The 23,894-nt window shown below is 40.8% G+C and overlaps 2 protein-coding genes across 2 annotated transcripts; one reads left to right on the top strand and one right to left on the bottom strand.

The window, feature by feature from the left end:
- Positions 1-11,187: 11,187 nt before the first annotated feature.
- armc1 (armadillo repeat containing 1) lies at positions 11,188-17,485 on the bottom strand. Its single transcript, XM_072450792.1, has 7 exons — positions 17,303-17,485; positions 16,609-16,814; positions 15,146-15,237; positions 13,993-14,182; positions 13,540-13,656; positions 13,362-13,436; positions 11,188-12,914 (listed from the first exon to the last, which is right to left on the bottom strand). Exons 2-7 carry the CDS (start codon positions 16,768-16,770, stop codon positions 12,723-12,725), a joined length of 828 nt encoding a protein of 275 aa, XP_072306893.1. The 5' UTR covers positions 16,771-16,814; positions 17,303-17,485; the 3' UTR covers positions 11,188-12,722.
- A 2,696-nt stretch (positions 17,486-20,181) lies between these two features.
- mtfr1 (mitochondrial fission regulator 1) lies at positions 20,182-23,550 on the top strand. The gene is made up of 9 exons (XM_072450790.1): positions 20,182-20,249; positions 20,347-20,434; positions 20,604-20,714; positions 20,787-20,885; positions 21,655-21,791; positions 21,867-22,084; positions 22,310-22,556; positions 22,664-22,838; positions 22,912-23,550. The coding sequence occupies exons 3-9, from the start codon at positions 20,655-20,657 to the stop codon at positions 22,957-22,959; spliced, it is 984 nt and encodes a 327-aa protein (XP_072306891.1). The 5' UTR covers positions 20,182-20,249; positions 20,347-20,434; positions 20,604-20,654; the 3' UTR covers positions 22,960-23,550.
- Positions 23,551-23,894: the final 344 nt, after the last annotated feature.

The raw sequence follows: 23,894 nt of genomic DNA, 5'->3' as shown, positions 1-23,894 counted from the left end.
ATTAGCCATGAAATCATGTCTGCTCTCTCCGAGTGCATCCTTTATGACTTGACAGCCTGGCCTGTCTCTGTCGCTCCCAAACCAAGGAGCGCCCTACTTCATAAACAAGCGGCTGGAAATACACTAAGTGGGATGTCTTTTCTCTTTAATAGACATTTGTTCTAGTGAAAGTAATTTATCCAATGCAGTGAGCAGTAAAGCTTTGTTTGTTGAATTTGTTATAGTAAAGCTTAGAATTTGTTAAAAGTGGACAGTAACAATTTCTCCATGAGGTAAAAAACCTGAAAATTGCATTGCATTAGCATAAAAAATCAATATAAAGAAGCGTATTCAAACAAGACATTATGTTTTGTCATTCTTGGGGCAGTATCATAGGCTGTATATATCTGGCTATGGGTGGTATAGGAACCACAAAGTGAAATAATTCTCCTCTATTGGCTCATTGGTGAATACGTAATCGGGTGATGGGCTCAAACATGGGACCGGGGGTGGAGCAGGAGCGCGGTGCCCATGTGCCCAGGCCCCTCCTGTCAGGCAGCCTGTTTCAGTGGTTTCACTCTGCGGGACGCCTCAGACATGCCAGTGGGTGCCACGGCATCGGCAGAGCTGTCTGGCTGGGGAAGACAACAGACTCAGACTATGCTGCGACTATGGGCTCTTGGCATGTGCCGCAGATACAAACTGGCCCTTGAATCCTTCTTCTTAATAATGAACATCCGTGACAGAGTGTGGTAACTTAATGGAGCCCAGACTGGGGACGGTTTAATGTTCAGGCCCATTTCTTCTTGCCTAACCGTCCCGTAGGTGGCATGACCCCAATGAGACGGCAGCTTTCCCAGGTGGCAGTGAGTGATGCACCTCCGTAGTGTCAGAGCAGGAGGGCAGTCACATGCCCCGTGCACACACACACACACACACACACACACACACACACCTCCAGGGACCACAGCCCATTTTCAAACTCACCAGGAATAATTGAAGGTTAGCAAACGACAGGTCTGTGCCAGGTCTGAGCAGCAGGCGCACACAGGAGGACTGCGGGTCCGGGACAAGTGAGCCACGTGTCTGTCACTCTCAGGGGACCAGCGTTTGGGATCTCCCTGTATTTTCACTCACCATTAAGGTTCAATGTTTCTTCTCTCTGTCTCTTGAGGTGAGACACTATAGTTAGAATGTTGTTGTGTTTATTTACGGGTTTAAAATGTTTGGCTATTTTTCGAATCATGTCTTACACTATATACTATAAATCAACCAGTAGTTATTATTTTTGGACTTAGAGGACTTTTATTAAAAACAAATCTCACAACAATTGTCCTAAATTCTAACAAGTCCTCTGTGTACCTAACACTGCCTCCTCAGCCAGTCATAAGCACAAAAAAAGACAATAATTTGGCCAAAAAAACAGAATAGCATCACAACACTTGAATTTGTATTTATCTAAATGCATTTTAGTTCTTCCTATTTCACAGTGATAATTACATGCTGATTTGCAATTTTTACACACTGAGAAAAATGATAAAGTAATTAGTAATGGCTGGTTTTATTTGCGTGCGCGCTAAAGAACTGTGTGATTTGAGTGGAGGAAGAAAAGGTAGAGAAATGTGGTTTGTGGCACAGACACGTTACACAACAGTGGTAATGAAGCATTGGCAGAAAGTGTTAATTATTTTAATTAATGATAATGGTTTTAATGATTCAACATTTTGGCTAATTGATTATGATTGATTGCACACTACTAAACAAGGAAAGTGAATCAGGGAGGTAATCAGGGAGATGACAGCACAGGTCAACACTGCAGCGTGACGGGACGTACACTACCCATGCTAATCACAGCCACACACTCAGCGAGACGGCAGACTGGAGCAGGGACACAAACTGTACCCACAAGAGTATACTATCTTACACCATAATAATGCAATGGCACAAATAGAAGTGGGCAATATATCAACATTTAGATAATAACCTGAATGTTGTTTTTAAGATATGCAAAATGTGTATATCAAGTACGTTGTAAAAACTAAAATGTGAGATTTGTTTGCATTTTTGTGATACATTTTACAGACATTTCACATTTGTGTGATAGTTTGTTTTTTAACACAGTTCTGTTGGAATTACATGATATCGATTGACTTTCGTTATCGAGATACTATTTTTTGTTGTTGAGACATTTTTGTCAATATCGCCTACTATAGGCAAACATGGAATTTGTTTTTGGTTCTAAATTTTAAATTCTACAGGAATACATTTACGCTTTCTTAACAAAAGTGATTATGATCCAATAGTGATGTACAATTTTTGTTCTTCCTCCTAACCTTTTCACAGCCCCCTGTCATATACACTTGTCCTCAAACTCCTTTTGACAGGTGAGTCCCTGATTTTCCATCTTTTTTCCTCCACATAACCTGTCCTGAGCTTTCAGGTGCTGCTGTGTCTCTGTCTCCAACTTTAGCCCACTGTGGAAATGGTGTCACATGCAAATATCTGTCCCCTTGATTTCACTTTGGAGCGAAGCTGAGTGGAGTGCTCTTGTGTCTTGGCCTCTGTCTGGTCCCCTTCACCCGCTTTCCGCCCCCGTCTCCTGCTCTTCTGCCCCGAGTGGAACAGACACAGGGGAGAGGGTCCTTCCTGTGAGTGGATGGACCGCTTTGAGTTTAATTAATGAAATGTATGATAATGTGATTTCTTTAATAGAATGACATAGTCTAATGGTGTTGTGTGATTATGATTAATACAGTACTTTGGGGGAAGAGAGTAGGAGCCAAGGTCTAAATGAGGAGCACCTCTCTCCAGTTCAGAGCTGGATACATTTCAGTTGTGCCCCAACCTCTGTATATAGGCTTATAAGCCAGGACTGCTACATTAATCATCTTTATGCAATTTAATATAACACAGTAATATGGCCACAAAAGACTAGATACTTTATTTTTAATTTACGTTTAAGGGTTTTACTTTTATTACTACTTAATCTCTGACTAATTATACTTGTTACCACAGTGAAAGTAGGCATGTAGAGGTTGTAAAAGCAATTGCACAAGTGACAGAAGTATTGGCTTTCAAACATTACTTATTACATGGTTTTGCGAATACCCAAGGGGCATGTTGTATTGCTGTTTTGCCGGGCTTTCCCATGGCAGAAGCCCAACTGTGAGAATATCCAGAGTGTTATTGCCAAAACCAGTCTTACCTGCCATAAGGTATTTGTTTCCTTGTTTGGCAGCGGTGCTTAGCATGTTACTTTGGATGCACACCAATAAGACAGGTGTACACAATCAAAGAATATACAAGACCAGGAAGAACTCATTTACAGGTATCAGCGATCATGGTTTTGAAATGTTGGTCTTTATTGCATAAAATGCCTTTTTGCTTATTAATATCATAGTACAAGTATGGATGTCACAATACATTTTTAGAGTTACTATTATTGTGAGAAAAAACATCCAGATTGAACAATTGTTATGTGTGAAATCTTTAATTTTCTTTCATTCCTGCGGTCTAACATGTCACTGTTCCTCAAAGTTAAAAGTGACAAAAAGAGCCATTTATATTTAGGTCTATTTTTGGGCTATATATTGAACAAAAAATTGTCAAGATTATTATTTTTGTTTCTTACAGTTATATTGTGACCTGAATAATTATGATTATCAATTAACCAAATAATCTTGACTTGATCCTTAAGTACAAGTGAAGTTGAATTATCCCCTCGGAATGTTGCCACATTAAGTCAATGTTATACAAGGAATACTTGATAATTGTGAGATAGCCCTGTCCAAATTAAGCCACAAGGTTCTAGTAATAGAACATTCAAGCGTTTTGTGCTGGGGAACCAAAAAAGATCATTTAGCTTTGATGCAGTCAAATCTGATCCTAAAATGAAGAATGATCTTTCAGTGTTCCCTCATTGTTTCACATGTCTGTGGTGCAGGGTTCAAAGGTAATGCTCTTGCCTCCAGATGAAGACGAGTGGAGTGGCAGTCGAGCGCGAATCATATTATCTCTGAGGAGATAAATGCAGCCAAGTGAATGAAGAGGCTAATGATGTGGGCAAAGGCCATGGGGCTACCTCTGCTAAATGTTTGCTTCAATCCATTTAAACTTATTGCCAACATGTTTATCAGTTTTGCATAAAAATGTATAGTTTGGCTCCAGAGATGGAAAAGGTGGTTAGAGTAATGGATCTTTCCTAGACTTAATCCTGGTTAGGTCCGAAGGTTGTTCGAAGGACAATCTGTGAAGATGTCTGGAGAAGCAGAAGTGAGCCGAGTGCTTGTGCGCAACCGTTTGTCACTGTGATACATGCTAAATGTGCTAATTAATACTGTAATGTAACTAAACCCACTGTGCAGGCATTGTAATTAAAACTGATGTACCTACTTAGTACACCAAGCATCACAGGTGGGCCCAAATTAATCCACAAATAGAGCTAAATTGCCTCAGCTTTGCGTTTTTCGTCAACGTCACTCACTTTGGGGTGAAATATTGTTAATTAGTTCTGATATAACAAAGTCATAAATTTGGGGTTAAACGCAGCCTTGACAACAGACGCAGTGACAGCAAAAGACCTCCTCGAGCTTTTCCCAGATGGGATCCTCCAAGACTTCTCAGTGGAAAAATGTTGGCTTGGAGACAGGCCTTGACAACTGTGTGTGGATAAAGCAAGAGAAGATATGCAAAGAGAGTCTTTCGGAGCAGTCTGTTAGCCGTTTTTATTTGTGAAAATGAACTGGAGTGGAGGCTGTATTCTTGGGCTGCAGATCGGAAAATTGAGTGATTAGTTCTGGGTGGAGGCCATTGAATTAATGCATTTTGATTGTCTCTGTGGCTGCTTGTTTAAATGAGTGTGTGCTCAAAGCTAATATGTAGTTCATTTTCGTGGCAAAGATAGTCTCATTCTTTTTTTTTTTGTCACTCAGCCTCAAAAGAAGTTTGATTTCTAATGGTAATGCTTCCTGTCCAGAGCACAGACAAATGGAGAAGATTGGCTCTTGAATGCCCCTGATAATCTATGCAAAATCATTGAGCACAACTGTTATTTTAATTGTTTAAACAAACAGTATCAAATTGGTGTTTTACTTTCTGTACAATAACATAGGAGTTTACGCTGCCCCACACATGTCTAATGAGTTCCACCATGTCTCTTCCTGCTCTTCATCCTCATTCACATCTGCCCTTAAAAACAGTTAAACTAACTGTTTTACTTGTTTAGTTCATGACAGCAGGAATACAAGATTATTCCTAGATGTGAAGCATATAAGTCTGTTTACACACAATAAACAGCATCAGCTTGAAAACACAACGTGACCTTTCACCTCTTCTGCATAACAACACTTGCATGAAAAGTGACAAAGAAGTTGAATAACCATGTGAATACTATGAAGTACAGCTACGGAGGAAGGTTTGCACTTTGAATGCACAAACTGCTCATTCATTGTTCTCTCTGTTTTTCTCAAGCTGCACGCGGCTATTGTGAGGCAAAACTAGTCGATTAAACCGAATGACAGTCAAATCAAAGTAATAATCACATATTTATGAATATTTAATACGGTCATGGCAAATAAGGAAAGTAATTAGGAGTTTCCATAAATTAGCAAATTGTTATTTTATGTTAATGAAAAATCTTCAGCTTTTCCCTCATGCATAATTTATAAATCAACAAGAAAAAGTTTAAAGAGTGGAGAGAGAAACTGAATGTGGAGTTGATCAGAAACACACACGGACGAGACACAAAGACTCCAAATTACGGCTGTGTTGTTTAGTCTCGCATCATTTACAATCAGTTTTATTGTATTTCAGGGTGAAGTGAAGTTTTATCTTTCCTATTTTAATGTCTTAGTTCAGTAGTTATACGTGGACAAGTTACTCCTGCACACACACACACACACACACACACACGCACGCACACACACACACGCACACACACACACACACGCACGCACGCACACACACACACACACACACACACACACACACGCACGCACACACACACACGCACACACACACACACACGCACGCACGCACACACACACACGCACACACACTCAAATTCATGTTCCATTGTACATAATATTGCAAACTGGATTGTTGGTCAGTTTGCAAAATATATTGGTTGAAATTTGAAGAATTGTTCAACAAAATAGTCTACTTCTAGTTTCAATCCAGAATGAATGTTTGATGATTTTCCGTGGCTGCCCTGAAAGGTTTAATTTACAAATCTTTTCTTTGTGTACTCTATATTTAGTGACGTAACGACTGTTATGCCCGAGAAGTGGTTGACAACTTCATTTGTTTTGTGGTTATCGGTTTAAAATGTTCATAACGCACCTTGAGCTTTGTTTTCCAGTGTGGGCCAATAGCTAACTGAAGAGAGAGCATTTACTACAAAACTAATTGATCCATGGTTCAAGTCTGATCCTCGTATACCTCTGCGAGACACAGCTATTGCATCTCTCCTGCTGTAATCAGTCGTAATTTGATACAGAAAATACATTCGACTTCATTGACTAACCATTGTCATGTGAATTTTGCCAAATATCGCAGAACGAGTGCAGGTGTGGCTGAAAGAGCAGTGAATCAGAAAACAGGAGCAAAACAAATCTATGATCTGGAACTGTGAGAGGAGCGGGATTAATGAGAAGTAGGAGGCTGTGAAATGATGTGGCCTTTGAGTGGGGAAAATGGCCCTAGCAGAGCATGGCCATCCAATGAGGTGAGACAAACTTCACCTGATCCACAATTAACGGCGTTGTGCGGATGGGTGACACCGGGGCGCAAGAGGAGGGGGCACGGCGGAAAAATAACAATTCAACTTTATGACATGTTATCAGCGCTCTAAAAAGGGCGAGCATTAGAAGGTCCCAGTCCAGACTTGGGATATGGTTAGGTTTTATACACCTGTCTTTCCCAAGTAGACAGTCGCGCTGATGAGAGTAAAGCTTGTTACAAAGATTTATGTTTAATAAAGACACTGGCTGGGGATTGGAACAATTAACGGCAGAGCTAAACTATAAATAAAGAAGTGAAGTGGAAATGAGGTAGAGTTGATAGTACAGAGGGTGAGGAGCAGGAACAGGAGCGCAAATGATTAAGTGGTGTTACGGCCCGGGAACACTTGTTTGCAAGGACAATCTTTGTGTGCTTTTGTTGTCGGCTGGCCGCCTTTATCTTTGTGTAATTCTGCGTCTGATGAAATGTGTTTAAAGAGATGAATTGGGATCGGAGGAGCCGTCCTGACATGATTATGAGGGATTCATCTGCAGCCATCTGCCACCGTTATGAAAGGAGAGGGGGGGGCGTGATAGAGCGAGGAAGACAGACAGAGGAGGGAGGGAGAGAAGACCTTCTGTTCAGCAGCCATGCCACATAGCCACCATTACACAGGTCTGTGGCCTACACTTTGACACACAGACCAGGCCTTTCGGGCAGAGGTGCGCACAGGGTCCAATCTAAGAAGCAGCATCAACTCTGTGCACCAGCAGCCCCTAAAACCACCACCACGGGTCTTTGAAACACCGCTCACTGCTCTGGCCAGTAGCTCTGTCATAGTGAAGACTTAATGGCTTTAGACTGACACAAAGTTTTATTATTTTCTAAACATTAGATTTTGGCTTCTTTTGGAAAAAAATTTCCCCGTAGGCCGATGTGAAGTGAAATAAATCAATAAATCAATAGATCTGACAACACTGAGGCCGAGCGCACAGAGCCTGGCATAAGTGCTACTGCTTGGACCACTCAGCCACTCAACTTCTAAACTCAATTATTTTGTTTTGCACTATCAATGTTCAAAATAAAGTTGCTATGCAGACATTTTAATATTTTAAATGTATTCCAATCTCCAAACTACATTTGCTGCATTAAGGTTATAGGATTAGATCACACATTAAGCCCATTGTAAGAGTGCAAGTGTGTAAGAGTGTAAGAGTGTAAGAGTGTAAGTGTGCAAGCGTGTAAGAGTGTAAGAGTAGTGTTCTCCCCAGGTAGCACTGCTCCGCAGCTCGGACTTGGAAGTGGCACCTCCAGACTACATCATATTCACACACCAGTTGGAGGAGAGGGCACAACAGATGGGTCCATTGCTCATCACAACGTCCACTTGTTCTAAAGGGGAAAGCGGGGGCTTTAGACAGCATGTCTTAAATTGTATAATCGGCTTTTAGTGTCACCAAATTAAAGTCACACATTTGTTTTTTTCTCAGGTTGCTTGCTTTAGCATCACTTTTAAGATTTTTATCACACCTAAAACACACTATAGACGTATAAGTCCATGAACAAAATGTCAACGAGAATTAAAAATTAATTTGTCTTTGCAGCAGAATGTGTTGGCTCGCATGGAGAACCGCTGAGGCATCTGTGCAGGCATTTTCTATGGCACCTCGCAAACACTTATAAAACCAAATCGCCTTCTCATTTGAATCAAAGTGTTTATTGACAGCTGTCTTGTTTTTCCCATCCTGCCATATTTTAACAAAGCAACCATTTCCTCTTTGCCCCATGCGACTGAGCCATCACATCTTATTACAGGTCAACGCTGCGGTGCTTAATTACGTTGCTGCGGCTGGGAGGCGCCTAATAACCTGTCATTGAGGGGAATTTGAATGTCACACCATATTGTTGGACCCTAATGGCAGCAGGCAGATCCATGATGAGTCGTTTTGGGACAATTACAGCAGATATTCAAATCACAGGGAAGTGTGTGTGTGCGTGTGATGGTCAGTGCCCTTCTAACACACACTTGTATCTTGACCCTACCACCATCACACTAAAGAAGATGCCCCTTTCCCGCCTCTGTAACACTATAACTGCGCTCTGATCTCTTTTATTATCTGCCTAATCCAGATATCAGCCGTTTCATCAGCCAGGGGGAAGATATGCATATCATGAATTATTTTGACACTGGGACCTTTTAATTTTCACCAGTAATATTTCATCCAACCAATCAGAGTGCGGACTGGCAGCCGTAGAGGTGCCACGGGATGAGACACCACACACATTTATTACACACAGAAAATGACAAAAGCTTGTATCTTTCATTTGATCTGGTAATTTAAGTGTGTTTTCCTTAAATCTGACGAGAGACTAACAAGAAAAGAGGGAAAGCAAAAGCTAAATTCCACATAGCTACTCTACATGGGACATTTTAATCTATCACTATCTGTGAAAAATATCTAAACACTTTTTGGTGATGAAAGTGCTAAATGAATTCACAGCTGGGACTACAATTGAGTCTATGGGCTGGAGAGGAAACTTGTTTAGTGTCATTATATTCTTAATAACAATAGTTTTATCAGCTTAGAATAATTGAATAGCTTTAATTCAAGGCAAATGCAAATGTATATCGGATTTTCTAGTTTTTAATGATGTGGCCTATTCATTGTTATTCTATTTACAAGAACATTAGACTAGAGAACCATGATAGATTGTTCTTATATAGTTAACCAATAACTTATCTTGGACACCCATATCATAAGTGAGATATGGCCTTCATAAACAGTCTTACTCTGCAGCTTTACTAAACTTTTTGTGACGCATACTTGTACAAAGTGATCAAATGTGATGCTCAAGCAGCGACCTTTCCCCATCCTAGATGTTGACCCTTGGTTAAAGAGAGACATTACATCTCCTTACACAACAACTCGGTTCCGGCGCTTTGCTGCAGATAAAGAAAAATGTCTCAATTAAATCTTCGCAGGGCCCTTTACCGAAGACTTATCGCCGCCCTGGAAGCGCTGATCGCACCGCTCACACATCCTCAAAAGTTATTTGACATAAATTGCTGGAGTCACATCATTTCCTGCCACACTCCGCGCAGGATTTACTGCTGATCCCATTGACGGGGAACTAAACCTACAATAAAAAATCCCCAAGGGCCGTGGGTCTGGAAGGCGCACCTTGCCACCATCAGCGCATCTCCTCTGCGTAAAGATTAACCATGCAAATAGGCGCATCTTCGTGGAGCCGGTCATGAATACAGGGCATGCACTGGGCTGATAGGACTGCAGCACCGGGACTAGGGACATTTATCTGATGGGAACAAGGTAACGGCTTATCCTACAGGGAAATGTTTTTAGGCAGTGACACGTTTCTCCTTTTGAAATATATACATACATATATACATACATATATTCAGGCAAAGCAACAATTATGTAGCAGTGATTCAAGAAAAAATAATCCACTGCTAATGTGCATCTGGAACAGTCTTCCTGAAGATGTGAGACAGGCTTCAACTCTGACAATGTTCAAATCTAAGCTAAAAACAGTTTTGTTTAGCTGAGCATATGACTGAAAGGATTTTTTCTTTGCACTCTTCTCTTTTGTTTGTGATTTTATTAGTTTAGAAAATCAGTTGGATTGATAATTTTTAATTTAGTTAATTTTATTGTATTTCTGTTTCTGTAATTTCTTTGTGATTTGAATGCATTTTTCCTGCTGTGAAGCACTTTGAATTGCCTTGTGTATGAAATGTGCTCTACAAATAAACTTGCCTTGCCTTGCCATGTGTGGAGAAGTGCTTAGTGCACATACAATAAAGGCTGGACAAAGCACGGATGGTCACAGTATGTTAATGATAATGATTCTTACTCAGGCCTAAACTGGCCAGATGGAAATGCACTTTCAGCAATTTTCTTGTGTCATTAAACTCTCGGGTTATCTCATTACAAAACGCTGTTTACATCAGACTATCAGATTAGAGACTGGAGACTTGGCCCTTGTCTGATTTCTTGTTCCCCTGTAAAATGACTGGGTTACGTTGCTGTTCTACTCCACATACAAAATGTAGAAAGGTCCAATATAAGTCCTATACTTTCTGTGATGTGCCATTCACCTTGTGTTGAGTTCACTTACACTGAGGTGACCCAGTGTTGAGTGAAGACCACCATGGCCTGGCCTCATGTCTGAGACACAGCAGCATCAGCAGTGGCTCCAGGGCGTCCAGCTGGGGTTGGCTGCTGCCTCTGCTGCCTCTGCCCCACACCAGCTCCACGACTGTGGGGGAGGTGGTGGGACGGCCACGGGACTGCCCTGGGGCACCTCACTTCTGCACCAGTAAAGACACCCTCTCCTCTCTTCACTGCAAATTCTGCTGCTCTAAGCAATTTGATGAAAAACAGAAAAGCAAGTGAGCATAAAAGCAGCAGAGTGACAGGGGAAAAAAGTACAGGAAATGTTTAGTAAAATAATGAGACCAGAGGAAAATGCATTGATTTTACATTTATTGTGTTTGAATAATTACAGTATGGCAATATATTACAAATGGCGTTGGCTTGTGATGTCTGTACACTTATTTATAATTTGTGGGAATTATAGGAGACACCAAAACACAAGCGGAAACATAATGTAGGTTTATGATGAGCAGACTTGTCAGAACACGCAAAAATAAAAACACAAGAGCAATGTCAAGAGATCATTCTTTGAGAAAAAAGTACAACACTGGAAAGCTTTACTCCTTTAAATCTACAGCTGAGGTGTGTGTCCAAGAATAAACATGTTTTTATTGCTTTTCTCCTTAATGTTTGTTCTGCAGGTTTCCAGGTCACTCCCTTAGTTTGACCTGAACCCACTGTGACATCTCCATCACCTTAGACACAAAAAATGTTGCCCGGTCAGCACTGTACATCATAATCGTTAATGACATGCACACAAATCAAAAAATACAATTAAACCTGATGCGTGTCACCGGACTGTTGGGGCTACAAAATTGCCACACTGTCACTAAAAGATGAATAGAAGATCAAATTAATTATGTTGGAAAAAAATTCAAATTGTCAATGGAACTGCTCTCTAAATAAAAGGCCTAGGATTACAGAGGCACCATTTATAAAACATTGGTAAGGAATCGGCTGACTGCTGCTAGCATGGCAGCGCGCAACTACTGTACATGATCTTAGCTTTAAGGACACTGCTGGCTCGGTTAACATACAAACTAACACTTGCGCCTAGAATAATGTACAAATGTTTAATACCAGGAAAACACACAGTTAACTGGTGTATTCTCTTCTTCATGCAGACTTAACATTTAGTGGCTGAAACAAAACGCTGATGTGAGAGCAGAGGTAGCCTGCGTCTGTGCAATTCCATTTAAGAGTTGTCAGTCTCTTTGCCCCATTTAGTGTACTTTTTGCAAATCTACATTGGCAAAATAAACAGAAAATGAATCAAATGTAGATGAATAAGCGGCAGGCTCTTGCTGGTGTCCATTTCTACTCAAATATGTTTTAGAGAGCTATAAACTGGAGGAGGCTAACAGGAAGCACTACTGTGATAATCTGGAAACTGGAGTTGCTGAATAAATAACATAACACGGTAAAAGGCACAAACAACACAGCTCTAGGCATCAGACATGATTGGCACAAAACCCATAGTATGCAAAAAATGTTAGAGGATTAAAAAATAGGGGGGGAAATTTAAAACATAATTTAAAAACATGCAAAAAAAAATAAAAATAAAAATAAAAAAAAATCATACTAATATCAGCCTCTGCCAGCTTTATTTTTTCAGATTACTTTTCAGATTACTCCAGTTTTTGTTGGATTTACAGCCACCGCAATAGTGTTCATGACTAATATGGTCCTACTTAGATATATGGTCAGTGTTTGGATGTGCAGCTTAATGCAAAGTTTAGGTTATTGTGGCGCACAGCTGGGGTCCGGAGCAGTGAGCGAGGCGAGCAGGCTGTTGCTTAGGCTGCAGCTGGATGGCATTACCGCGAGCGGAGAAAGACTAGGAAGTGGTCACCAGTAAAAGGACCGGGACAGGAAGTTAGCAGCAGTGTTTAGCCAGCCCATGCCATCTGTGATGGAGCCCACGCGTGTCACGGCCTTGTCCTGCTCCTGGGATGGACTCTCCTCCTCTGGAAGATAGTCCGGGATGTCCGTGTTCTCCTCTACTGAAACTTCTGCGTCCTCCTGGAAGGGCACAATCCGCTGCACAAGAACATACAGTACACAAATCAAAAGTACTGTTTAACAACAAAAGAAGTATCAATAAAAACACAGTCAAATTAAACCTATACATCTTTACACTAAAATCACTACAATACGCGCACATGCCTCCGCTTTAAAAGTGAGGTTTGTCTGACCCCTGCTGGTCAATAGGAGAAACTGCAACAAACTAGACCTTACGTTCGTTCTGGTTAAACAAAGATAAAAACATCAAATTATTTCATATATGTGGAGGAGAATTAACCAGCCCAATACCAGAGCAGAAAAGTGGGCAGTGTAATCTGTCAGTGTAAATTAATCTCAAGCAGAGGCAGTTACACAACATTAAACACACAACTCTACAGCTAGATCTTTTTATACATATACATATATATTTTGTAACAACACAGAGCTTTAGATTTTTCTGAATTTGCTTCTGCTTGTTCGTACCTCTCCACCATTTTCTGTCCTCACCACCTGCTGAGCTGTCATGACTTTGGTCAAGCCGATTGCTGTGCCCAAAGCCTACAATCAGAACAATCAGAACAATCAGAACAATCAGAACAATCAGAACAATCATAAATGCAATAGACCACTAAATGTGACCGGTTTCTGAAATAACACAAACCTCTGCTTTGAGGTCAGAGCGAATCCTGACGACGCATCTCTTTACAGCCATCTGGAAGGTGAAGCTGATAACCCCTCGAATCTTCAGCAAAGCCTCTTCACAAAGTCCTCTGCGGCTCTATCAAAAAAACGAATAAAAAGGTAAACACAAAATAGAACAGTTCATCCGTTTGCAGTTTGTTTGGATTTGGCTGCTTTTTTGTCTTTCTTATGCTGATGAAATTCCAGGGGGGAGAGGATTTGTATCTACAGTAATGCTATCTGGCTAGCTGCAGATCTCCAGCATAGCAGCATTCAGGTTCAATCTCTGCGACCTGTTGTTCAATAGCTGACATTTACAAGCCGACACTGCCTCCCTCGGCTCGTGCCAGACAGACCAAATACACAGTGTCAACATAAAGAGACATGTGCTGTGCGTCGGAGCATGACAAACGCACACACAGCGAGCCCTCACCGAGTCGTCCAGCCCGTTGATGTGCAGCACCACGGTCTTCGCCCTCTTGTTGTTGGAGCCCAAGAAGAAATGGGCTTTGCGTCGACAGGAGGCTCCGGATTCTTCCGCCTGCTCGGCTTCTTTCCCGGCCGACTGAAGGATCTCATAGATCTCCGAGGCCAGCAATTTGGTCTCCCCCGGTGACGTGCCTCTGTGGGGATCAGATGTTAGATGTGCAGACGACGGTCAAATCTGGTCACAGTGTAAATCGTATTTCCCATCACTTTTTTTTTCCAAGATCGTCACAAGTTAATGAGTCATGTTTTATTCAAATTCTTTTACATGTTTTGGTGTTGCAGAGAAAAGTGATACTTGCCTTGCAGGCCAATCGGTTACAATGTCACAAACGTGTCATTGCTTTTATAGTAAATGCGTTCGACATGAGCTGCCTGACACCGCAGCCCCTTTGTGACACTCAACCCATTCCTCCACTGTTGTGTTTAGAATTCAATACTTTAGGGAAAACTATTATACTCTGGTACAAATTAGTTTGATTTGTAAATTATTTAAAAAAAAACACTTCTCCATTTACCTTCAAGAAAAATACATAATTTAAAAACTACAAGCATGTCACAATGGCCCCTTGAGTTGAGTTTCCAGTCTGTCGAGCTATGAATGACCTCTGCTCAAAGTCAGTGTGACAGGACTGCGAGGGGAGAAAGCTGTTGCTGTTACTGCGGGGCTCCTCTTGATGCCAGTCTCGTCGAGCTGAAGTGACTGTGTGTCTGCAGGGCAAGCTACAACATTACTGCCACAAGGGAGGGAAAATCACACAGGCTAGCGACCATCAGCCACTTGAAACAATAGTCCAACGTGAGTGTTGATGATAAACAGTAGCCACTTAACACCTCCACAGCAAAACAAGATACACATGGAATTTAATGCCTCGATTGCAAATATCCTTCGGCACGCGTCAGTGAAAAACAACAACTGACGTCATCAAAAATGTTGAAAGCTGGCACAAAGAATTGCAACGTTTGACATGAAAGCCTCTACCAGTTCCTTTCAAATTCAGTTTTAATACCCGTCATCCTGACTTTGGTTTGTCCGAAACAAACATTTTTAAATGCGTGTGTACAGCAAGTGTGTGTGTGATGCAGCGGCTGGGACTTACTTTTGCATAACCCTCTGCAAACTCAGCATCATGCCCAGTTCGCTCTTCATTTTCTCTCGATTGGCTCGACATTCTGCCAGGTAGCGGACAGCCTGCAGAAAACCAACAAGCACCATGTTACTGGAACTAGGGAACGGCGATGTGGCTTAAAACTATTCTCACAAAATAAAAAGAAATTTGTGATAATGATATAATTAAAGCTTAACAGGGGCTTTTAGTTGTGTTTCGGGCCATTTAAGTCAAAGCTGTAAGTTTTGCTTAGGCTCCTCAATACTTATCAGTTTCAAATAGAGTTTTTAGCCTCTGCAGAACATCCACAGTCTGTGTTTAAGTCACTCGAGGCTTTAGCAGCCGCAATTAGCCATAATCTCCATCTGTCTCCCCACACTTCATTTATTTATATTATATCCCTGGTGCTGTATTGTGATGTGTGTGGATAAGAAGGCCCAGCTCTATTTGTCACCATGTAAAAGAGTATGAAAGCGGCTACACTGGTAGTGGTTATTCAATAGGATTACATAATAATTTCAGACAAAGCCACTGTATTCATTCTTCTTGGTTGCTAACATGAAGCCGTTTTAGCGCGTGTAACTATGTTCTTTTGGATAGGGTTGGTAAGACTGAGCGTGACATGCTAAACAGGGAGTATTGAGACGAATTATGCACAAGTCATTTATTGTTGCAGGTAAAAAGCTGTGTTTGTTTAAGTTTGTGAAGAATGATGTGGGCCGTGTGTTTTTACTAACAAGCTGTGTAATAGCACAAATCCAAGAAAAAAATATTCCAGTAATTTGACTTGTATAGGCATCATCTTTATACTTTGAGCTACTTCTATTCTGGACATACACTATAGATCCCATGTACTACAAAATAAAATACATCTATTCATAATCCCCTGTGCGGCAGAGTAAATCTGTCAGAATAAATACTCAAATGTTGCTCAACAACCTGATCCTTACTGCTTGATGATTGCTAAATGCATTATGTAAAGCTGTGAACAAAAACTTTTTAAATTCTAGCATCTTATGAATATAAATTGTTTCTGTCTGCTCTGTGTGTATATGAATTGTGGAATACAAGTGTTTGTTACTGCAAGTGTCCAAAGTTTTCCAAATCTATTTTTAAGAATACTTCGTATTATCCAAGATGGAAATACACATATATATAAAAAACAGGCTAAAACATTACAGTAGCCGGCAGCTTTGATTTGTGATTCAAATATTACTTTGTTTAGTTGATGATCAAAAACGCCACAATATTAACTTGACAAAGTGAACAATTGAATCAAAATTGACTAAATATTTTCTACAATTCTTTCCAAATGATTGTGTTTGTTTGGAGTATAATGACCATTGCCACTTTACGCAATACAAGAGATGATAAAGTTCAGGACAAGATCAGAATGGCTGCTTGAATAGTTCTAAATTAACTATTAGGAAAGGATATAGATGCATTATACATACCAATAGTGCAGAGTAGACCACTTGTGGGTTAGGGTGGTCTAAAAAAAGAATGAGACCTGGGAGACAGCCCTGATCTTCAACTATGGCTCTCCTGTTGAGAGGGTCAGCAGCGAGGTCTTTGAGCTGGTTCACCACAGTCAGAGCGTCCACCTCTGCACTCATGGTGCTGCTCCTCTGGATGCAACACACATCAAACCAACCACGTCCTTTGGCCAAAGCACAAAACATACATTAGCAAACAGGGAATGACAAAAGATAACGTGGTGGTAACTGTAGTACTAGCACTGAATCAAGAGACCATCTCAGGTTTACATGTTTAGCTAGCTTAACCAAAAGCTCCGCAAATGTCAACAAATAAAGCCAACAAAACAAAAATAAATTCAAACAATGGAAAAGAGGAAGGCAACACAAATAAATATGGTAAAACATATATAGAGCTCAAGCTAAAATAACAAAGACGTGGTGCCCTCTGGCCTTGTAGCATGTCATCAACAAAGGATAATCCTAATAGCACGTTTAGGCAGCACATGCTTTACAAGTAAACAATTGAAAACGACAAAGACATTGAATGCTTTACAATAAAAGTACAAGTACATTTTGTCAAAGACGACCTCGTTGTTAAAGTCAGCACCTCAACTCACGCCCTGGGAAGCTAAGCTAGAACAGCTCGGCTAACATGCAAATTACAGCTTACCTTTCAGTCAATTTGCAATAAAAGTACAAGACAACCAATGATAACCTTAGGAACGAACGATGCTAATCAAATCAAAATATCCACAAATGTTAAAGACGCGATGGAGCAGTAGGCCTCGGACCTCCGGCTAGCAGCTGAGCGGTGTTTGGGTTTTTTGTGACACATATGAAAAGGTACAATGGCTTTCCTCAACTGGGCCTCACGATCTTTGTCACAGCGGCGCCAGAATCAGAGAGTACTCTTAGCGGGAATCAACGGTGTAACAACCAAACGCACACTTTACTAATATGTGATTGGCTAGCAGGCTCAACGCGGTAAATAGAACACTAGAGAGATATTCGGCATGGCAACATATTGTAGCCCACATCCAGTTCCAGCAGCCATGTTCTAACTGTAATATCTATATCTATCTGTATCTAATGTTCTACCATACTAATGTGATTTTTATTTTATTTCAGTTAATACGCTAGTTTATAGTAATAGACATGATGTAAACAGATTAATTATCGTCAATGATTGTGTCCATATGCTGTATTGACACACCAGTTTAATTCTGCATAAAAAATAGACCACTGTTTTTAGTTTTATTTATTTGTAGAGCACAATTCGTACACACAGCAATTCAAAGTGCTTTACACTACAATAAATTGTGCATTAAATCATAAAACAAAAAAATAAAAACAAATAAGTATCATTAAATATAATTTGAAATAGCAAACAAAATCCTTTTAGTCATATACACAGCTAAACAAAACCTGTCTCACATCTTCAGGAAGACTGTTTCAGATTTTGGTTGCATAAAGCTGAAACACAGATTTCCCATGTTCCTCACTATGGGCACCAGCAGGAGGCCGGTCCATGTTTAGTCCTGACTCTGGCACCAGTAGGAGGCCGGTCCATGTTTAGTCCTGACTCTGGCACCAGTAGGAGGCCGGTCCATGTTTAGTCCTGACTCTGGGCACCAGCAGGAGGCCGGTCCCTGAGGTCCTCAGAGTCCGAGATGGTTCATATGGCACTAACATGTCTGAGATGTACTTTGGTGCTAGGCCATGGAGAGACTTGTACACAAGCAGAGCTGCTTTAAAGTCTATTCTCTGAGCCACAGGGAGCCAGTGCAGAGACCTGAGAACAGGACTAATGTGATCATACTTCCTGGTTCTAGTCCGGACCTGAGCAGCAGCGTTCTGGATGTACTGCAGCTGTTTTACAGCTCGTTTGGAGAGGCCAGTGAGCAGGCCGTTACAGTAGTCTAATCTACTGGAGACAAATGCGTGGCTAAGTCTCTTTAAAGCTGCTGATTGATCAGATTTCTAATGATTAGAGTTTTAGAACGAAAAACTGGAGGTGACTAATAACTATTTGTCTTTGTTTGTGTGGGCCAAAGACAATGATTTCAGTCTTGTCTGAGTTCAGCTGGAGAAAGTTGTTTTACATCCACATCCACAAACTGATCTGTTGGATGCAGTGACAGAGTGAATCCACTGGTCCATATTCACCTGCCGATAGTGAAACATAGATCTAAGTGTCGTCTGCATAATTGTGACAGGACACATTATTGCTGCGTATCAACTGAGCTAGAATAGAAGAGGTACTAGGATTTACTCTTGGGGCAACACAGGTCAAAGCCATGTAGTCTTAGACATAATTTTAATTCAACTGTTTTGGACTTTTTTCGGCTGGATTTGAGCGTTTTTCATTGCGTTCGTTGTGTTGTTGTGACGTGAGCTAGCTCCGAGCGAGCCCACCAGCCCCTCCCCCCCCGCGCCCTCCGGCCGCGCTAAAGTACGGCGTGTCGTCGGTACACGTTGATATTCACGTTTATATGAAAGAGGAACTTCACGAACGATCGGGACACGCACTGGAATCGCTTTAAATTAACTTGTTTTGACTTTATTCGGCTGGATTGAGTGTTTTCGTCGTGTCGTGGCGATGTGTCGTGGCTCTGAGCCCCCCGGCTCCGGCCCCGGCCCCGGCTCGTACCGCGTTTCCACAAAGGAGGAACTCATGAAACTGCGGAGAACTGTCGTCTTACCCGGAGATCGTCACGTTATCCCGTCGCAATACTGACCTAACCTAATACTGATGTGCAATTCTGTCATATGTGCAATTGCTGTTGGAATTCATGTGCAATTACTGTGAAATTCATGTGCAATCTATGTGCTGTCGTGACACATATTCATGTGCAATTACTGTGGGGATCACATGCAATGGTATTTATTTATTTGTCTATGGGAGTTTTTATTTATTTATAGGAGATCTTCTACTGAAAGTGTTTTTCAGACTTCCTATAAGTGATCTGTTCTTCTGTATCTACCTCTGTATCTACCTGCGTTGCACCAATGAAATTTCCCCATGTGGGACAATAAAGGAATATCTTATCTTATCTTATCTTATCTTACATAGTCACCAATCTCAACAAAGTACTTCCTGTCTTCTAGAAGAACTCTGTTGATATTCTAGGGTGAACACTAATTTGAACAATTCATCTAAATATGTCAGAGTAAGGTAGGATTCCATGCATTTTTGGATCACAAATATACCCCTTAATCAATTACATTTCTGGTCCTGTTTTACGCAGGAATTTCGCTGCTTTTGCCATTTCAAGATGGCCGCCACTATGACCATGGCAACACAATACCATAAAGCTCTAGCTCTTTTATGGCTGACCGATAGCGACCAAACGGTGTTCACCTTTAATTTTATTTTATTTTATTTATTTATCAGATAATGTTATGGCATTGATGAGTATTTTCCTCAGTTCACAATAATTAACACAAAAAATAAAATTATGACGATGTGATTTTTGCGCGATCCAAAAGCACGTGACCAGCTCAGTGCTTTGCCATTGGCTGAAAACAACCTCTTCCACACTCGCGTTAACCTCCTCGTTCTTCCGTCGCTTTGACAAGGTGGAAAACAGAAAACTTTCCAAAAAGTTACCTTTTTGGTAAGTTTATGTTCATTGGTGCTGCAGTTCGCTTTCTTTCTTACCTATTTGTATACTAAAGTGGTCCGGGTGCCAAAGTTAATCCTTTCTCTTTCAGATACTCGTGAACAGCTTAAGTTGGAAGAAGCCGACGGTGTAGCAACAGTTAGCCACATCACCTGCTAAGTTCACATTGAGTTGTTAAAGTAAGTAAATATTCTCACCAAACTGCTTAACTACATAAATAAATACCTTCGTCATTAAGATAAACAACTCACCTTAGTTTATTCCCCAATTCATGTTTTTGTAATAAACTCTCATGTCGCAGGAAAGTGAAAGGACAATGTGAAAGATGGTGACTTATTGTTTTTCCAGTTCGCCTGGCTGGTGACCTGTCGCTGAAGATGCCCTCCTCACACTGGGGACATGTGGGCATTTGAACACTCAGTTATGATCAAAAACAATGCGCGGATCGAAATGGATCTGGTGAGTGACCAGCTTCTCAGATCTGAGGTCGGGATGATGTGTAAATCTTTGTTTGTATGTTTTTTATTGCAGGCGTTTGGAACAGCTAAGCCTTATGGATCTTCCAGAAGTATAGTGAGGAGAATCGCGTCCAGTTTACCTCTCAAGCCCAGCTCCAGAGTGCATTTTCAGGTGAGTCTTGTGTTTCATCCAGTCGCTTTAATCCTTTTCTCTTAAAAGTATCTGTTCATTTTCGTAAAAACGTTTCTGGTGTTTTCATTAGTAGCTTTTATATCTCATCGTCAACACGAGCCTTTTATGATATTTTGATGTTAAAATGCATACTAAATATAGACTTGACAATGGTATAGTTTTCTGCTTGGCCATGATTACTGTAGGACACCTGACTCGCACATCTTTTTAATCCTCACCCTCTGTTTTTATATGGGATCCATAAACAAAAGGCAATCCTGCATCAACTACTTTTATTTTATTGTATTGTCGTCTTGAGTTATTTTTCCTGTGAGTCTCCCCAGTCGTGAGGAATGTAGTCTGTCTGCTAGAGGTTCTTTGTTCATCAAACTTCAGCACCTACAGCTGATTAGAGACTACTGAAGTACTAATGACCTACCTCGACCTTTCACTTCAAACAAACAGCCCTCAGCTCCTCTAGCTCAGAGTCAATATCAGAAAAGGGATATTGCCATTGTCACTAAGCAGTTCGCTAACATAGGAACTTGTTTTGGCGGTGACGGTTCAACAAAAAACGATGAATTATAAAATAATATTAGCAAAGTCTATACAATCAAATATGGCATGCATAAATTAAGAATTTACTGATAGAATAAACACAATTGCTGCCTGTATACTGGCTTATTTACTTCCTAGGACATGTAAATTAATTCAAGATCATTTCCGCTTTAGTTTCTCTTTTCACCCATTTGTTCCTTTTCTATGGCAGCTTTATCCGTACACAGAGGATGCAGGGATCCTGTTTGCTGCCAAGAGACAGCCTGGGCTCGTGGCATCTCTCGCTGATGTGGGCTGGATTGATGAAGATGATGATGAGGATGATGCAGAATACTTAGATCGACCAAGGTAAACTCAAACTATGAAGGAAATATTTTTAATTTATTTTAATCACTAAATATAACCGTACTTATTCGTCTGCAGGTCTGTACTTCCCGCTGGACTTGTGTTCAGAGCTCAACAGAGACTGACCAGACAACAATCCCTCCCGAGCCTGAACCAGGGCCCTCCTGACCCCCAGGGCCCCACTGTAGCCAACGATGAGGCCATACAGAAAATAAGTGCGCTTGAAACCGAACTGGCCAAACTCAGAGTACAGATTGCACAAATAGTTTTGGCTCAGGAAAAGACTTCACTGTCAGGTATGACCATTGATGTTTTTATTTTACTTTAAATTATTCACCCTTTTTAAAATGTATCGTTTGCTTAATCAAACACAAAAATAATGTATAAAAAGGACAATTAATTGTGCGTAAAGATGAAAATTAGTCCATGTTGCAGGGTCTGTATATGACCACTAGATGGTACTGAAGTGTTTCAATCTAGCCAAAAGCCTTTATCTTTACTTTTCCTTTCTTTAACACCAGCTGCTTCTACAGGGGCACCTCCCCCACCCCCTCCACTTAGTGGCACTCTGCCTCCCCCTCCCCCACCACCTCCTCCACCACCTCCCCCAAGCCTCCAGCGGACATTTTCAGCCATTGACTTGATTAAGGAGCGTAAAGGGAAGAAGACGGACAGCCAGACAGTTTTAGAGCCTAAGCCAGCAGAAATCCCCAACATGCTCGACATCCTGAAAGACATTGGCAAAGTTAAGTTGCGCTCTGTCAAAAAGTAGGTTATTACACTTACAATAAATCTAAAATTGTAAAAGTGTGACCTATGTCACCCTTTTCTCTTATGGCATCCACAAATATAGCCGTATTTTGTTGTGTTTGCAGTCGTGGTGATGACGGGGATGTTAAAACAAAGCCCCATGAGCCAGTAGATGCAGCGACTCTGATTGCTGAGGCCCTGAAGAGAAAGTTTGCTCATCGTTACAGGCACAACAGTGAAGAAGACAAGGAGGATTTCAAACCTTTTTCAGAGGAAAAGTCCAAACCTGCTTCCCCTTTGGTACAACCTTTTAATAAGCCGTTAGATATGCTGTGATCCGGCTTTATAACTGAATTATCTCTGTTTTTCACAGTTTGGGCAGCACATGTTGAAGCCGACAGGAAAGAGGAAGCTAGTCTGAATCAAGAACAAAGCTCTTCTTGACATGGACATGAACCACCAGTCATCTTACTTAGCACTTTTCTAATTTTGTAACTACAGTTTAGTTTTGATTTTTGTCATTGGGAATCATTCCTGCCAATCACAGTGACAAAGACCTGCATGTCCACTCAGCAACAACAGTTCAGTGTTTTTAAGTTGAATTATGCATCACATTGTTTCAGTTGCACACGGTCAGTCTGTCGGACTGGTCAGGTTAACATTCCCAGTTTAAATGGTTCTTCCACCACAGAAAAGAGGGATTACTTTCTTGCTGCTGGAATATTTTGTAATGTACTTAATTTATGATTGTGGTTATTTTATTTATGTTGTGACCTTGTCTTTGTAGTTTTACCAACACTAATAATGTTTATAATATTACTACTTTTAATGTGATGTACTTGTAACATTGTGCCAGTATACTTGCCAAAGCTTTTAAAATGTGTGTTCCTGTGTAACCAAAATTAAAATCAAAGACATTCCAGTCATTGTAGACCTTTGTGGGAAGTTCTAATCGTAACCTAAACATGGGTTGCCTCTTGGGATAAAAAAAAACAAAGCATATTGAGGGAAAAGTGGCCACACAGTTGCTACTCAGTCACCAGACGCTCAATACTGGAGTTGTAAAGGACAGATACTGCCAATATTTTGAAGAGTATCATTGTAAAATTTAAACTTGAGTTGACAAAGTTGTTCCACCAGTGCATGAGGTTAATGTGACTATTTCACCTGTGCAATAAAAGCCACTGGCTGTTCAAAGTGACTTTTCTTGTCAATAGTTTGCTTGATATTACTGAATTTGTCTTGATTTTAGAAATGAGGGCAGAGGCCTATAGAACATTTTATTGGAGATCCATTGTTTTTTGCAAGAATTATACAAACGTACGATCCCCAAACGACAAACCCTGTCATTGTTGG

Source organism: Eucyclogobius newberryi, unplaced genomic scaffold (assembly GCF_026437365.1).
Source record: "Eucyclogobius newberryi isolate DKJ021-1_F unplaced genomic scaffold, fEucNew1.0.hap1 SCAF_18, whole genome shotgun sequence".
NCBI lineage: Eukaryota > Metazoa > Chordata > Actinopteri > Gobiiformes > Gobiidae > Eucyclogobius > Eucyclogobius newberryi.
The sequence above is the reverse complement of the archived record's forward strand: the minus strand, read 5'-3'. Positions and strand labels throughout refer to the sequence as shown.